An 18,749-nucleotide genomic window follows, 5' to 3' on the forward strand; every position below is an offset into this window, starting at 1 on the left:
AAATGCACTGCGCCACTATAAGAAATCTACTCCACTCAGGGACTGGCACATATTTCGATCAAAAAAAAAATCCTACGACATGCACCAAAATTTTGCAACAATTAAATCAAACTGCTATAAAATTGTCTCATAGAGGATAAAAGTAAACTGGGCCGTAGTGTTTTGAAATCATAGGGGGAATGATTGCTCGAATGTCTTCTACAAATGTGATGCTTCAGGACGAAATTTTTCCGCATTTTGTTGCCTTAACAAAAGATACGTTTTATAACTGAGTTCCATAAATTCTTTGCCACTTTTCTGGACTTAGCTATGTAGTAGTTTTTCTTCTTTTTCGTCTTCTTCTTTCGTTGTCTTCTTCGTTGTCTTCTTCTTTTTCTTCGTAGTCTTCTTTTTCGTCGTCGTCTTCTTTTTCATCGTCGTCTTCTTTTTCGTCGTAGTCTTCTTTTTCGACTTCTTTTTCGACGTCTTCGTCATCGTCTTCTTTTTCATCTTTTTTGTCTTCCTCGTCGTCATTTTCTTTTTCATTGTCTTCTTTTTCGTCAATGTCTTCTTTTTCGTCACTGTCTTCTTCGTCATCTTCTTTTTTGGTCTTCTTCATCTTCTTCTTTGTTGTCTTCTTCCTCGTCATCGTCGTCTTCTTATTATTATTATTTTTTAATCTGCTTGTTTAGTCTGGACCTGGAATTTTAATGATCAGTACACTGATATAAACGATCTGATGGATTGGTGGGTGTTCCCGATCACTATAGAGTAGATTATACGTACAGTCAGTTTAACTGGGCGGACTAAATATATCAGTCTAGTAGTCACCAAAAAGAACCTTCATAGACATAATCTAAAGAACCCCAAAAAGTTAGACTCTATAATTTACTTTTTACTACCAGTTGTCCAGCCCTGTGCCTTTGGACAAGAGAAACCAAGTTTGGTTTGACCTTATCCCTCATTTGCAATGGTTGATGTGAATTCCTGAAAATTTCCCGTAGTACCATGCCATTTACTATATTGATAGTAAGCAATGGCGGAAAATGCAAAAGACGTTCCATTCCAGGGGGAGGGTGCATAGATTGGGATCTGGGATTAAACAGATGTTGAAGGGGGTTGTGGTGGAATAAAATTAAACTAGAGCTTTGACTTTTGCTCTTATTCCTCTACTATTTTGCAGAATTATCAGATTGCTTGTATCAATTCCATATCCAGTATCATTTTCAGTGGTCAGTTTGAGACTTCTGTCCCCATGCAGATCATCCAAATCCGCCAATATCAACGGGATTGGTCAACAGCCTAATGTTTACAGTAGCCTGAAAACCGAATTGAAATCAGCAAATCCATCCATTTAATTTACAGGGGCCTCCTGACTCTTAGGGGTACTTTGCACGCTGCGACATTGCTAGCCGATTGTAGCGATGCCGAACGCGATAGTACCCACCCCCATTGCACATGCAATATCTTGTGATAGCTGCCATAGCGAACATTATCGCTACAGCAGCTTCACACGCACTTACCTGCCCTGCGACGTCGCTCTGGCCGGCAATCCACCTGCTTCCTAAGGGGGCGGGTCATGCGGCGTCACAGCGACGTCACACGGCAGGCGGCCAATAGAAGCGGAGGGGCGGAGATGAGCGGGATGTAAACATCCCACCCACCTTCTCCCTTCCGCATTGCTGGTGGACGGCGGGCGCAGGTAAGGAGATGTTTGTCGGTCCTGCGGCTTCACACACAGCGTTGTATGGAGCTGCAGGAACAACAATCAACATCGTACCTGCGGACGCACCGACATTATGAAAATGAACGATGTGACACAGATCACCGATTTTTGACTGTTTCATGCTCGTTCATCTTCTCTCCTAGGCTTTACACGTTGCGACGTCGTTACCGGCGCCGGATGTGCGTCACTTTCGATTTGACCCCAACGATGTCGCAACGTGCAAAGTACCCCTTATACTTGACAGATGGTGTCGGGGGAGAGAAGGATATGGGGTGTTGGATTATGAATACCCGATCCCTTTGTTCTAAAGTTGATAAGCCGCCGTCAGAGGAGTCCGACTGCAGCTCTTTAGAAGGAAATACAAGAGGCTCAGTGAAACTGAGCAACTCTGTATATAAGGGGGAAAGCTGACGGCTGATAATAGTTGACAGGTATCTAATATTTATGGGGGACTTTACTTCTGCCAACCTGTACCCATAATCCGACTTCCAATTGTGGACTCTCAAAGCTGAATTCATGAACGTTTTCTGCAGAGGGAAAGGGTTAATAGTTTGCTTCCCGCACGGTATTGTTTTATTGCTGGATGGGATTTTGGGTCCTGGTAAAATGATGAGGTCTCGGAGTATGCTCCTAGTTTCAAGTAATGAAAGTGCCGAGCGTCGGGGAGCACAGGTCAGACTGTGCACTGTTATTAGCTTTGGAGGCTCGTGGCTTTGTCCCTTCTCACAAGTCTCGGTGATGCGGAGTGTCATCTTCTCCCATGCACACCCTCACTGGGCACACGCATGTTTATCATAGCACTTTTCCCCAGCCTGATAAGCAATTTGTTCAGTTTGTATTGCCTGTCTGTGCACATTACCTAGCCGTCATTTTCAATCTATATGATCCAGTGCCTCTCCTGCTTATTCTGTCTTATCAATGAATGCATTATGATTCATTTAGATTAGGAGGATAGTTTGTTTTTGGGAGGGACTGCTTATGTGAGAAGCTGAAATCCAGCATATTTCTGGGTCAATTGCCAAATTTAAGAAGCTTTTTTTTTTATTATTAAAAATTGCTAATTTCAGTTGTTTATTGCTTGTGCTATCTTCAGGAGCACACTGCTCCCCTGTCTCCTGGCTTTCTGCTTGCCTGGTGGCAGTGCGCTCAGGATGATTGACAGTTTGGACAGCGGTATCATTTTGCTACGGTTTTCTCTGATCCTGCAAATAGCATGATGTACAGGGACACTAAAGATGGTCAGGTCCAGCCAGCTTCTTAACAGCCCTTATAAGTTGGAAATATTTAAAAGTTGGCGAAAATTGGTGCAAATTTTACCTAATTTATCAAAAGGAACGCAGGGTAACATTATGAATGTAAACACCAAAAATATACTCCAATATAAAATAAATAAATACCCAATAATATTAAATCAAAGAGTTAATTTATTGATGCAAAATATTAAAAACAACAAAAGACATAAACCTAGTAAAAACGAAGATAAGCATAGGAAGCAGGAGGACTTCAAACGTAATGCAAAATATGGAAAATAACATCTATAATATTCTCAAAGAAATCTTAAAAGGATTCCAACATTATTACCCTGAATACTCTGCAGCTGAATAGGCATCAAATAGTCAGCTACAAAATCGGTCCACAAAAATATATGAAAAAGTACAAAAGCCAAGGGCAATTGAATGACGGTGGAGACGCCGGGCCGTGAGGGTTCCGCACTTCTCTAGGAAGACCCAGTACTTTTAGACCGCTTTGTGCAGGGTGTGCAACACTTACTGCACTCTTCAGGGCCGTGTCCACCACTCCGCAGCCAGTAGCCATCATGGGATGTAGAAGATAGTAGACACAGGACACTGGAGAACTCTTGCAAAATAACTTCAAAAAGTTCATTAATTCTTCCACCTTCATGACAGACATGGCCACACATACGATACTGCTGTTTCCCAGGGCCTATCCCGCTGATTGGGACCTATACCACCAGCTGCCGGGCCTTTGCCTCTGCTTCTCCCCTGTTCTTCTCTCCTCGGCGTCCTGTGGTCTTCTCACTGCCTTGGATGGCTCCTAGTCACTCGACTTCCTTAGGCCTGTCACGAGGAACTCTTGCCTTGGACATCTGTCTAGTCCCTGGTCTCTTATAAGCCCATCTCGAGGTGAGCTGTAGGTTATTGAACCTTGGAGGATACTTTCAGGTTCCCTGATGGACCCAAGTTATAATGTCACATCCTCACTACAGGAATCCCACTGCAGAACTGAGTCCCTAGAGACCCATCTCTCTAGCCAACCCCATGGCCATCTGACACTTTTTCCACCTTTGCTCTCAGCTCCCTCTGTAACTAGGAAGTGAATATCTGCCCAACACTAGTTCCCCCCCAGTGAGCTGACCCGGACATGAACTGTTTCTACTACTAACACAATCTATCTCCATAACATTCCTATGCTTTACATTACTGCTTATAAACTACATCGTTAACCTCACACTACATCCTACTTAACATTCCCAACTCTGCTATATCTGACTAATACACATGGTTAACACATTTACAGCACATAACACATTACACTTTATATAAGCATGCACTATATATGTGTAGGGGGCTCTACCACCCCTACACATGTATTAACATTTAGGAACAGGCATATAGCCAGGATAAAGGCAGATCCCTAAGGCTGCATATGTGCAAAAAAATTAAATTTGATATCCTTCACATATCCTAAGATAGGATTGAGATCAACAGTATAAGTGCAGATATATAGCAAGAATAAAGATTGACCACTAAGACTATATTATGTGCAAAAAAACCACAAACATGCATGAACTGTAAGACAAATTGATTAAATATTCAGAAAATAACATAGAATAGGGTTAAAATAAACAGACCTGTCAGTGGAATAAATTAATGCAAACCAGACCTCTACCTTGTACCCCAACGCACGTTTCGCTAGTTGCTTCTTCAGGGACACTAAAGATACTTATATCCAGCCAGCTTTATAACAGTCCTTCTTACAAGATGGGTATATTTACAAGATGGTGAAAATTGGTGCAAATTTTGCCTATTTCATCAAAATAAATGTAGGTGGCACATTTTCCTATGTGTGATGGGCACATTTTTCTTTTATGCTACCTCAAGATAGAATACATTAATACTAATGAATATCCTCCTACAACTCAGTGTATCTACCATATTATGTCAGTTATGCCCATTACAAATCTGTTCTAATACTCAGAGGATATTTTTTGGCATCTGCACATATTGTAGATATATACCGTAAGCAAAACTGCAGCTAATCCACCCCAAAATCTGCTTCGTTACTTCCACATGTTTACAGATTTTATTTTGAAAAATTAATTTCTTAAATATTTAAAATCTGCACCTTATTTAAATTTCCACAAAGTGGATCTGAGATTTCCAAAATCACGTGTCATCATATGGCATGGTATTACAGCGATATTCTGCCCTGGAAGCAATAGTTCAGTGATACGACATTTATTGGAGCGTGACACATGGCTTTGTATGAAATGCATTGCATAGAGATGTTCACTGCGGTCCCATAGACTTTTATAGGCGCCATATTATGGGGCCATGCATTTATGAGATTTTACAGTCATAATGTGGTTAATACAAAAAAAAAAAATCCAATAATTTCTATGCAGCAAACTGAAAAAATTAACAATTGTTTAAATCAAGTTTTATTCGGAAGAGATTGTCCATCTTAGGGGACTTTTTTTTTAATTTGATGTATTTTGAACTAAAAAAAAATAATTTTTGCAATTGAATTACATTAAAAATGTTGCACCATTTGCCTTTTACAGGCTCTTTGTTTTCCTGTACATTCAATGTTGATATGTGAATGGTTGTAAATGAACTGAGAGGAGCTCAGACAAAGACCGCAAAGGGGGTGACAAAGTTGCCCTCAAACCGTCACAGTGGGCTCACTGACAGATTCTCACTTAAAGGGAACCTGTCAGCAGAAATTTCGCCCAAAAGCTAAAAGATTCCCCCTCTGCAGCTCCTGTGCTGCATTCTAGCAAGGTTCCTGTTATTATTGTACCCCCTGTGAGACCAAAATAAAGACTTTATAAAGTCTTACCTTTTCGTATGGCAATCTTTTTTTTATAGTTACGGGGGCGGGCTTTCTGGCGTCCGTTATTCTTTTTCCTGGTCCTGCGATGGGGGACGGCAATAAGGACCAGGAGGGAGAATAACGGACGCCAGAAAGCCCGCCCCCCTGACTATAAAAAAAGATTGCCATACAAAAAGGTAAGACTGTATAAAGTCTTTATTTTGGTCTCACAGGGGGTACAATAACAACAGGAACCTTGCTAGAATGCAGCACAGGAGCTGCAGAGGGGGAATCTTTTAGGTTTTGGGCGAAATTTCTGCTGACAGGTTCCCTTTAACTTGTTCTGCAGCCAGCAATACAGCCAGCAAGACAGTGCAACACAGAGGCTGCGGAAGGAAACCAATGCAAAAGGTTGTTTTTTTTTGAAAACCAGATGCAAACCTTTTTTTAGCACCAAATACATGCATTTATGTAATAAAAAAGAATTGCCCAGAAAGGTGTACAATTTTTCAAACATATCGTTGTTGAATTTTTTATCTATATTTTATAAAAACTTAAAATGATCTTGAAATCTTTTTCTTTGACCAGTTAGCCTTATATTAGGCTACTTCCTGCTCTTCACAAATCACTTTTTAGTTGTGTTCTCATTATCACAATAAACAGTATTATAATGAAGGGTAATGTTACGGGGGGACTGGCAGATTAGGACAAGGTGGTATATATCCCAATCGCCAGTCGGGGTCCACCGTGCTCCAGATGTCAAAGGAGCTGCTGGCAACCCAAAGGTAAGGCGTTGTCACGATACTAGTCGTAATAGCTGGAGTCCAATAGCGGGAAACGGGGAGAACGCTGGAAGCGGCAAGTACACTGACAAGAGGGAACTCAGGTACAGTCTGGGACTTTTAGTTCTACGGCAGGTCCAGACGATAATCAGGTTGCTGACAGGCGTGCGGGATACAGAATAAGAGGAAGGAACAATCCGGAAAGAGACGGTTCCAGCAAGAGAACTACAAGCAGGAGCTTTACACAATACTCAAGCAATGAGTGTTTAACTAGGCTGTATATTAAAGACAAACAGGTGGCGAGGGAGGAGCTTACTGGAAGCATTCTCCACCATCTTGGCTGAGGGCAAAGTTAAGGGTGGGGTAACAAAACAGTAGGTAACCAGGGCATTACTGACAGGCGGATAATACAGAGCTGGGTTGCTCTGAAATAACACAGGAGACCTGGGAACCGGTCACATGTGTAGGGACACGTCAGACCAGACGCAACCCAGTTAGTGATTCGGTGTACCTGTGGCGCTACACAGACCACGTGTGCAGTCAACACGTCAGGCCGGGTGGTGACCAGGTAGCGTTGACCAGAAGACCGCCGTGAAAGCACCCTGTCGGCCACATGTGTACGACACGTCAGACCAAGCGGTCCCCCGATTAGCGTTTTTGGACACCGGGGCTCTCAACTGGCCACGTGTGTACAGGACACTTCAGGCCTGCTGGTCACACCGGTAGTGTTGACTGGGAAGCCAATATAAGGTGGCGCAGCAGCCGCAGCCCAGTTGACTCCATTGGGCTGCACTAGTAGAACTGGACGGTATGAGGTGGAAGCCCGGCGCCTAACCCTACCGTGCGGAGCCACAGGTGTCTTGGCATGACCAGCACCGGGTGCTTATCCCTGCCTACCGCTTCCAATCTAGTGGTTATGGCCGCAAAGAGACACAGTGCATGGAGGTGTGCACAAAGCAATGGCATAAAACTGCACCTCTCCATGCTGTCTCCAGCCTTTTTTTATCACCTAGGGTCCACCCCAAATGCAGGGTGGACCACAGTGGCACCTCCAGGAGCCAATAGGGGAGTGCCACGTCATCAGTGACATCACCAGCGGCCTATCCAGAACCGCCACGTCACTGATGACCGCATGGCTGCCACGCCCCAAACACCTCACCAGTCATCGTCTGACGACCAATGGTGAGTTGCCGTGTCATAGGGGCGGGCCATCGCAAGCCAGTCCGGAGTGACCACATCATCAGGACACCTGATGCGTAGCGGCTTATCAGGGCCTGCCACCTGAAGAACATGCCCAGTGAGGTCATTACTGGACCTAGCCTCTGATGCACTAAGTGCCTGAGCATGCTCAGTAGCCTGAACAACAGTCTCAGAAATCAAACTATCTGCCTGAGCATGCTCAGTAGGCACAACACAGGACTTAGGCACGGCACGATGTCCAAGTACCTGTGCAAAGAGGCTTTTCACACTAAGTGTAGTAGCATGCTCAGTAGCCTGAACCGAGGACTTAAGGCCGCTTTACACGCAACGACATCGCTGACGTGATGTCGTTGGGGTCACGGAATTCGTGACGCACATCCATTCTCGTTAGCGCCGTCGTTGCGTGTGACACGTATGAGCGACTGCTAACGAGCAAAAATACTCACCTTATCGTTACTCGTTGACACGCTGTCCAGTTCCCAAATATCGTTGCTGTTGCAGGACGCAGGTTGTTCGTCGTTCCTGCGGCAGCACACATCGCTATGTGTGACACCGCAGGAACGAGGAACCTCACCGTACCTGCAGCCGCCCGCAATGAGGAAGGAAGAAGGTGGGCGGCATGTTCGTCCCGCTCATCTCCGTCTCCTCCGCTTCTATTGGGCGGCCGCGTAGTGTAGTCGCTGTGACGCCGAATGAACCGCCCCCTTAGAAAGAAGGCGGTTCGCCGGTCACAGCGACGTCGCTAGGTAGGTAAGTAGTGTGACGGGTCCGAGCGATGTTGTGCGCCACGGGCAGCGATTTGCCCGTGACGCACAAACGACGGGGGCGGGTACGCACGCTAGCGATATCGGTAACGATATCGCAGCGTGTAAAGCGGCCTTTAGCCTCAGAAATGGCATTATCAGGCTGAGCATGCCCACTAGGCAAAACCCTGGACTTAGGCTCTGGCTGGGGTAAATCGGCACACGCATACGCACTAGTCGCCTCTCCACACTTAGCCGTGGGAGAAAAAGCAGCCAACTGAATGACCCGAGGCATGGCAAAAAACAGCGGCCGGCGCCTAGGCGCACCTGGAACCACAGCAGGCTGCTTGTGGCTACGGAGGTGCCGATTCGTAACATGTAACACCTCTATATACAGTAGATAACCCAGGATCCACCATTCACAAAAGGTGATGTCACAGCTCACCTCCTCCCCCTCCTTTACAATGACTGATAATACCTCTATATACAGTAGTAACACAGGATCCCCCATTCTCAATAGGTGATGTCACAGCTCACCTTCTCCTCTTCCTGCAGAATGACTGATAACACCTCTATATACAGTAGATAAATTAGGATCCAGCATTCACAATAGGTGATATTACAAATCATCTCCTCCCTCGCTGAGCAGGTCATAACCACAACTCTCTCACATGTAAATTACACCTGGATTTCACGTTCCTTTTGTGTGTGGCAGTGGTAAATCATATTCCTAAATGCTGTTAACAGCAGTTAAGGAATGGTGGCCGCCCCCTTAATTATTTCCAAAAAAAAAAGATTAAAACAGATAATAAAATAATGACTCAATCTCCGGTTTTAATTGGTAGAATACACATATAGGTAATACATTTCCATTGACATGGAGTGGAATGGTTCTCACCCCTTGAGGCTTAGATGCCACTGTTGCCCCCAGAGGAGGTAGGGGGCAGCCACAGGGTGTAATGCTGGGCCAAATTCTACTAAAAATACTTGCATTATAGCTTTACATTTCCATGAAATACGTTGGATACTGGATATATTTTTGTATTGGGCAGGGATGATACAATATCTAGAGAGTTCCCGCTTGATACTTATTCCTTCACGCCCTCCATTTGACTCTCTGAACGTTTTTGCTTCGCGAAGCGATGAAAATAAATGAATATTTTCATAAATGAGTTGTATTTTCAATTACCAAAAAAAAAAAAAAATGCTATTGAAAACCAGAACATATTTGCTTGGGGCAAAAATTAGAATTCAGTTGAGAACCGAGCGAGAATTAAACTTTTGCAAACAACGCGCGCGCCGGCTGTTGACTTCCCGAGTCTTGTGCAAAATCTAAATGCAGCAGTGGAATGATCTATTAAAATTCCCTCACCCTTTCCTTTTACAGCTCGCATGAGATGTGACATTTTCCCCCGAGAGGCACATTGCAGACAGGATTTGATGAAGTAAATTAGTCACCCACATTACAATGAACGCTACATTTTTTTAATGCATTTGTCCCTTTTATACCTCTTGACCTTGTCACAACGCCCAAGGACAGGCTGCTGAGTTAACAGCATCTGATGTATTACTGCAGGGTGGCAGGTCAATTAATTAAAGTGGGTGCAGGTGCATCCAAGCTATCTTTGGAGGACAGACGAGTGACATACAAACCGCAGCTGGAAAGGCGAGCGGCGGTGTTTTAGAGGTTTTATTCTGACCCTTTGTGATGTTCTTTATTGCAGATCGTTGTAAAAAATGTCAGTTCGGAGCCATCTGCGAGGCGGAGACCGGACGATGCGTGTGCCCTACGGAGTGTGTGCCCTCGGCTCAACCTGTGTGTGGCACTGATGGCAACACGTACGGCAATGAATGCGAGCTCCATGTACGAGCCTGCACGCAGCAAATTAACCTGCAGGTAGCAGCACAGGGAGACTGCAGTAAGTAGATGGTTACTCTTACACTGGGGCGGACATATCATCGGTCCAACTTGTGTGGTGGCACTGGGGCTCAAGAATTAAGGGAGCCCTTTTCTGCCTCCAAAGCAGGTGGAATGGAGCAATTTGATGAGCTAGTTGCCCTTTTCTGTCTGTGTCCATTAGTCCTCTTACAGTAATACCTGGTACATTGATGTCATGGAATCCCCACCTATAAAAAAAAAAAAGTGCTCTTATAAAATTAAATAATAACCAGTGAGGGGTTATATGAGGGACTGTTGGCCAAAATTATGTCCTCTATGTTTACGCTGGATTATTCTCAAATGGAAAAATTTACTGCGCAAAAAGTAGTTGTTGGACCCTAGTCTAAGGGGTACTGTGCACGCAGCAACATCGCTAGCATCGATAGTACCTGTCCCCGTCGCACATGCGATATCTTGTGATAGCTGCGGTAGCGAACATTATCGCTGCGGCAGCTTCACACGCACTTGCCTGCCCTGCGACGTCGCTCTGGCCGGCGACCTGCCTCCTTCCTAAGGGGGCGAGTCGTGCGGCGTCACAGCAACGTCACACGGAAGGCGGCCAATAGAAGCGGAGGGGCGGAGATGAGCGGGATGTAAACATCCCGCCCACCTCCTTCCTTCCGTATAGCCGGTGGAGGCAGGTAAGGAGATGTTCCTCCCTCCTGCGGCTTCATACACAGCGATGTGTGCTGCCGCAGGAACGAGGAACAGCATCGTATCTCCTATTGGTGCGACATTATGAAAATAACCGACACTACACAGATCACTGATTTTCAACGCTTTTGCGATCGTTTATCAGCGCATCTAGGCTTTACACGTTGCGACGTCGTTACCGGCGCCGGATGTGCGTCACTTTTGATTTGACCCTGACGATATCGCAGTAGCGATTTCGCAGCGTGCAAAGTACCCCTAACAGCCACACCGATAATCTATGACCAGAGCTCTGCGAATCTCCCCCAACCTACTGGCATCCCCAGCGCCTCTTCTAATTAGAAGGTCCCTGTAACATCATCCGTGCCCATTGTGCAGCATTTCCTAATCAGAAAAGGTCCAGGGGAGTCTAGTAGGTAGGTCGGGGGAGGTTTGCAGAGCCAAAATGATGTCCTCTATGGTAAAACCGGATTATTCTCAAATGGAAAAACTTGGCAAAAAGTAATTATTTGATTCTAGTCCAACACCCACACTAATAATCTGTGACCATGAAACTAGAGTGTTGCAAACCTCCCTCAACCTACTGGCATCCCCAGCACCTCTCCTGATTACTAGGTCCCTGTAACATCATCCATGCCCATTGTGCAGAGATTCCCAATCAGAAAAGGTACTGGGGATTCCAGGAGGTAAGTCAGTGGAGGTTCGCAGGACCAAAATGATGTCCTCTATGGTAACACCAGATTATTCTCAAATGGAAAAACTTTACTTAACAAAAAGTAATTTGATCCTAGTCCAACAGTCACACTGATGACCATCAAACCATAGCACTGCGAACGTCCCCCAACCTACTGGCATCCCCAGTGCCTCTCTTGATTACTAGGTCCCTGCAACATCATCTGTGTCCATTGTGCGGAGTTTAGTAGTCAGAAGAGGTATCGGGGATTCCGGCAGGTAGGTTGGTTGAGGTTCGCAGAGCGAAAATGATGTCCTCTATGGTTACACCGGATTATTCTCCAATGGAAAAACTTTACTGAGCAAAAAGTAGTCGTTGGACCCTAGTCTAACAGCCAAACAGATAATCTATGACCAACAATTGAGCTCTGCGAACCTTCCCCAACCTACTGGCATCCCCAGCGCCTCTTTTAATTAGAAGGTCCCTGTAACATCATCCGTGCCCATTGTGTGGATTTTCCTAATCAGAAAAGATACCAGGGAATCCTGTAGGTAGGTTGGTGGAGGTTCGCAGGGCCAAAATGATATCCTCTATGGTAACACCAGATTATTCTCAAATGGAAAAACTTTACTGATCAAATAGTAGTCACTAGACCCTAATCCAACAGCTACACTGATAATCTGTGACCAACATACCAGAGCCCTGCGAACCTCCTTCTACTTACCTGCCAGCACATTTTCTAATTAGAAGGTCCCTGCAACATCATCCATGCTCATTGTGTGTAGTTTCCTAATCTGAAAACATACCGGGGATTCCAACAGGTAGGTGGGTGAGAGTTCACAGGGCCAAAATGATGTCATCTATGGTTACACCGGATTATTCTCAAATGGAAAAAAATTTACTGAGCAAAAAGTAGTCATTGGACCCTAGTCTAACAGCCACACTGATTATCTGTGACCAACACACCAGAGCCCTGCGAATTTCCCCCAACCTACCGACATACCCAGCACCTCTTCTAATTAGAAGGTCCCTGCTACATCATCCGTGTCCATTGTGTGGATTTTCCTAATCAGAAAAGATACCAGGGATTCCGGCAGGTAGGTCGGTGAAGATTCGCAGGGCCAAAATGATGTCCTCTATGGTTACAGCGGATTATTCTCAAATGAAAAAACTTTACTGAGCAAAAAGTAGTCATTGGTCCCTAGTCCAACAGGGACACCAATAATCTGTGACGAACAAACCAAAGCCCTGCGAATCTCCCCCAGCCTACTGGCATACCCAGCGCCTCTTCTAATTAGAAGGTTTCTGCAACATCATCTGTGCCCATTGTGCGAAGCTTCCTAATCAGAAAAGGTACTGGGGATTCTGACAGGTAGATCAGTGGAGGCTCGCAGGGCTCTGGCTTGTTGGTCACAGACGAGCGAGTAATCTTTTTGCTCAACTATAACATATATCATAAAAATCTCCCAACAGGGTATCATGAGTCGTGTTTATTTTTATAGTTGGTAATTCCAGGATTTCATGTTGAAACAAGAAGCGAAGGATCAACAATGACACATCCGTATTTCGATGATGATGGGGAAGTAATGAGAAAAGTGCAGAAAAGTCTTACAGAGGATTACATTTTGAGGAATATTCCCATTCATTAGAAAAAAATCTAATAAATAAAAATCTGACTGATAAAGGGGAATGTCACATAATCCTGTGTGAGATGTAATAAAAATCAATTCTACATCCATCCACATCATTGTAAAAACAGAATTTAAAGTGCCACACAAGACATCACTTTTTACACTTTCATGCAGACCACATGACTATAAAATACCGATACATTAAGGATAAGCCTGGCTCGACCACTAAAGGTAGATGCTGTCAGGGTAATAGTAAAAGGTATTATAGAGAGGACCCCTGGCACTCAATAATGTAGAAAACAAGCAAGGGAAGTATACTTTGAAATTTTTATTAGTTTTGATATTGTGCAAAAAGTACATCAAAAGTCCAGATTCTGGCAGTCTGTCTTCTAATTTCTCTAATTTCTCTGATGAGTTCTTTTAAACATTTTTTTTTCTATCTACTGGCTAACATGGTACAAAGATATATTTATCTGATCAGTACGGAGATTTGGGCGTTGACTTATAGGCTTGAGGTTCATAGGCAGGCTAGCAAGAGCTCATCTCTTCTGGGCTTCTTGTGAATTTCCCTTAGTCACATGCTATGGGAGAGCCAATCACATTCACTCCCCTCCTATATATGATGGCTGGACGCTTCCATAAGTGCCAGCTATAGCTTCTCTATCCTGGTCTGGAGAGGTGGTTTGATCCAGAGTTACTGGTGGTTGTTGTGCATTATTGCTGTGAGTGGTTATGGTGTTAACTCTTGTTTCCTTTTGTTGCTGTCTTACTTCATTTGCTTTTCTCCTTAGTCTCTTAAGGGTGCTTTACACGCAGCGACATCGCTAGCGATGCCGTTGGTGAAAGCACCCGTCCCCGTCATTTGTGCGTCACGGGCAAATCGCTGCCCGTGGCGCACAATATTGTTAGGAGCCGTCACACGGGACTTACCTGCCTAGCAATGTTGCTTTTGCCGGCGAACCGCCTCCTTTCTAAGGGGGCGGTTCGTGCAGCGTCACAGCGGCATCACTAAGCGGCCGCCCAATAGAAGCGAAGGGGCGAAGATGAGCTGGCCGAACATCCCGCCCACCTCCTTCCTTCCGCATTGCCGGCGGCCGCAGGTAAGCTGTAGTTCGTCGTTCCCGAGGTGTCACACGTAGCAATGTATGCTGCCTCGGGAATGACGAACAACCTGTGTCCTCAACCAACAATCGATTTTTTAAAAAGGAACGACTTGTCAACGATCGACGATTAGGTGAGTATTTTCCATCGTTAACAGTCACTCGTTGGTGTTACACGCAATGACGTTGCTAACGATGCGGGATGTGCGTCACGGAATCTGTGACCCCGACGATATATCGTTAGATACGTTGTTGCGTGTAATGGGGCCTTTACTCTTTGTATTTATGAGTTTGCAGTGTATCTGAGTTTTGGTTTTCCCCTGTCTCTCTAAATCTGTGTTTAAAATATCCATAAGGCCACAGTGTGAAAATTTTGTGATAGAAAATAGAAAAAAATATTGCCTATTTAAAAAAATAAAATAAAATACAAGTAACACAAAAACCTGATTTATACACAAGGTCATTTTTCGAATGATAGGTTCCCTAAAAGTTTAGTTTCTCTAATTTGTAGATCAGACAGACTTCTTGCTTCAATTTGCCAACTTCTTGAGAGACAGGACACCCACTGTCAGGGCTTTATTTCTTGATTTTTCTTCAGCCTCGCCATCAAACACTCATACATTTTGGGATTTCACTTTCCTCGCAATAGGTAAAAATAATGCAAACCGAGCCGAGAGCATTTCTTACACATTTATTTTTAAGCCTCTCAGCTGTGGCAGGGGCAGGCATGGACGCGGCATTAATCTTCATAGTCTCGGCTTTAGAAGTAATGTAAGTGCCCGGACCTTATAAATAAGAGAAAAAAAGAGAACACAACCAATCATAGAATTGGCTTGACTGTGTCGCCGGCAAATTACTCCAGTTTTCTAGACTTGCCAGACACCATGTGAGTAGCAGTGAATTACAGGGGACATTAGCGTGAAATGTTATCAAGACCTGCAATTTTCCATTTTTCACAATTTTCTTTTTTTTTATGAATTTCTTAGTCAGACTTTAAAATGTCCTCTGGGGATGGGGTAAAAATAACCTTGTTGTTTACGAGGAGTCTGCGTTCACTGGATGAAGCGGTCGGTAATTCCGCCAGCAATAGTTTTCTTTTCATCTATTGCGCGCAGAGCTCGATTAAGACTTTCTTCATTTTCAGCCCTGGACCTGTAACGGTACCGGTATGTTATTTATTATGGTGAACGATTTGAGATTCTGTAGTTATTTATAGAAGCTCAAAAATCAAACAAAAGTTTATTACACCTGAAATACTTAGAAAAACTGATAATTTCAAAGGGCCCTGTCGTCAGAATTGACAAAATCCATGGAATCAACACATGACCCCTTGTAGGTGTCCTTTTCTTTTTTTTAAGGCATGGCATAGGGTCTACAAATTGGAGTAAAAGAAGTAGCAATATTATGGGCAGACATTGATTTAGTGATACAGCCTCATTCAGGGCAAAGGGTCCTTTCCTGATGACAGGTTCCAGGTACCCTTTACGTTTTACCTACATAAAGAGAATACATGAAACACAAACAAAAGAATACAGCAGCACTCTGTAAGTGCTTTTTTTATATATATATATATATATATATATATATATATATATATATAAAGTACTGAGTGTATAAAATGGCCAATTCATGTGAGCCCATCAACCGCAACAAGGCGACACTTCTTTGACGGGACCCTATACCAGTATCATCCCTCTCCTGGTCTTAGAGAGCATACACTACAGCAGCACTCTTTAATTGCAAATATATATGCAAACATAGAGTATATGACATGTAAACTGCATTAATGCTATATGGAATATACTTAGAAAACTGAAGGTACTTAATGCATAAATTGGCCAATTCATGTGAGCCCATCAACCGTGACAAGGTGACACTTCTTTAATAGGACCCTATACCAGTATCATCCCTCTTCTGGACTTAATTTACAAATTTATGGGAAGATAGGATCCAATACTAATTAAAAACACACACAGGGGCTCATGAGAAAGGAGCACAGATCGAACATGAGGCAGTGACTACCTCTACTAATATTATACAAAAAAAAAACAAAAGAAAACTGACCATAATCTCTAAGTAAATGTTAACAGGTGACTACATGACACACAAAAGAATACAGCAGCACTCTGTAAGCACGTAGATACTGTATATGCAGACATGGAATATATGAAATGTAAAACTGCATTAATGCTATATGAAATATAATTAGAAAAAATGAAGGTACTTAGTGCATAAATTGGTCAATTCATGTGAGCCCATCAACAGCAAAAAGGTGACACCCCATTGATGGGACCCTATATTAGTATCATGCCTCTCCTGGACTTGGTCTACAAATTTGTAGGCAGACAGGATCCAGTACTAATTAAAAACACACCCTGGGACTGATGGGAGGGGAGCACAGACAGAACATGAGGCAGTGAATACCTCCACTAATATACTAAGAAAACTGACTGTAATCTCCATATAAATGTGAACAGGTGTGAGATGCTCGGACTACATGAAATACAAAAGACTACAACAGCACTCTGTAAGCGGGAACACATATGCAAACTTAGAATATATGAAATGTAACCTGTATTAATGCTATATGAAATACGGTTAGAAAAATAAAGGTACTTAGATCATAAATTGGCCAATTCATGTGAGCCCAGCACCGCGACAAGGTGGCCCTTCTTTGATGGGACCCTAATTTATTTCATGCCTCTATTGGACTAAGGCGGGCTTTGCACGTTGCGACATCGCAAACCGATGCTGCAATGTCGCACGCGATAGTCCCCGCCCCTGTCGCAGGTACGATATCTTGTGATAGCTGGCGTAGCGAAAATTATCGCTACGCCAGCTTCACATGCACTCACCTGTCCTACGACCGTCGCTCTGGCCGGCGACCCGCCTCCTTCCTAAGTCACACGGCAGGCGGCCAATAGCGGCAGAGGGGCGGAGATGAGCAGGATGTAAACATCCCGCCCACCTCCTTCCTTCCGTATAGCCGCCGGCGGCAGGTAAGGAGATGTTCCTCGCTCCTGCGGCTTTACACACAGCAATGTCTGCTGCCGCAGGAACAAGGAACAGTATCATACCTGTCGCGGCAGCGTAATTATGAAAAAGTCGGAGCCTGCACCGATGATACGATAACGACGCTTGTGCGCTCATTAATCGTATCATCTAGGATTTACACACAACGATGTAGAAAGTGACGCCGGATGTGCGCCACTTTCGATTTGACCCCACCGACATCGCACGTGCGATGTTGAAACGTGCAAAGCCGCCCTTAGTCTACAAATTTATCGACAAATAGGATCCAGCACTAATTAAAGATGATTTAAAATGATCCAAATATGCGACTCAGAATCTTATTGGAGTGTGATCCAGTGTGGAGAAGATTTGAAAAAAAAAATTCTCCATCTTTTCCATTCTTGGATGACGTCTGAGTGTGGTCTGACTTCGTTCACAAACCTATAGACTTGAATGGCCATGTGTGATCCAATTTAAGGAGGTGAATCATGCATGCCTCGATTTTTGAAACATGAGGTTACATTACCAAATTGTTGAAAATCCTGTAGCTTCTTCCACTCCTAGTGGTGAACTAATTGTATTTTTGCTTTTGCTGTATCATTGTTTTTCAGAAACTTGTGGAAACACCATTTGCAGCTTTGGTGCGAAGTGTGTAAACAACCAGTGCGTCTGCCAACCTTGTGAGCGCCAGCCGTACCTACCAGTGTGCGGCAGCGATGGAGTCACTTATGACAACCAGTGTGAACTACAAGCTGCATCCTGCAAGCAGAAGAAGAAAATAGATGTCTCTCGAGCAGGGTCCTGTGAAGACGGTAATTCAATTTTCCCATCTGAATTTCCTGTTGTTAGTTTTCTATTACAAAAAGAGGAATGAAAAATATATCATGGGGTTTCGGAATGAGGTCAGATTTAGTCACACTTCACAAGATTATCTCGGTTTTTGGAATCAAGATAAAAAAAATGAGTGTACAAGTAATTTTTTTTTGTGCTTTATGTCACCATTATTTTGGGGTACTTATAATTGCCAATTTGATGCCGTTTTTAAAACTTGTCATTTCAAGTAACTTTTCAGAATAATCTGGTAAACGATGAATAACACTATTTGTGGTCAACATTATATCATTCTATCCTGCATCTTCACCAGTTTTCCCCTCTGCAGGCTCGAATTCTAATCTTCAGTTGTCTCTGAGCTAGTGTGGAGAAGAGCAGCTATATATTAACCTATTTCATATTAACTTCATATATTCACCTTTTCCC

At 43.8% G+C, this 18,749-nt stretch overlaps 1 protein-coding gene across 15 annotated transcripts in view; it reads left to right on the forward strand.

Moving 5' to 3' along the window:
• AGRN (agrin) overlaps positions 1 to 18,749 on the forward strand; it is a 670,274-nt gene that overhangs the window by 486,402 nt on the left and 165,123 nt on the right. For all 15 annotated transcript variants that reach the window (XM_075327095.1, XM_075327101.1, XM_075327098.1 and 12 more), the window contains 2 exons: positions 10,211 to 10,405; positions 18,104 to 18,304. In XM_075327095.1, coding sequence (XP_075183210.1) covers positions 10,211 to 10,405; positions 18,104 to 18,304 — 396 coding nt within the window. The remainder of the gene's footprint in view (positions 1 to 10,210; positions 10,406 to 18,103; positions 18,305 to 18,749) is intronic.

The sequence above is a fragment of the Anomaloglossus baeobatrachus genome, chromosome 11, assembly GCF_048569485.1.
Source record: "Anomaloglossus baeobatrachus isolate aAnoBae1 chromosome 11, aAnoBae1.hap1, whole genome shotgun sequence".
Lineage (NCBI taxonomy): Eukaryota > Metazoa > Chordata > Amphibia > Anura > Aromobatidae > Anomaloglossus > Anomaloglossus baeobatrachus.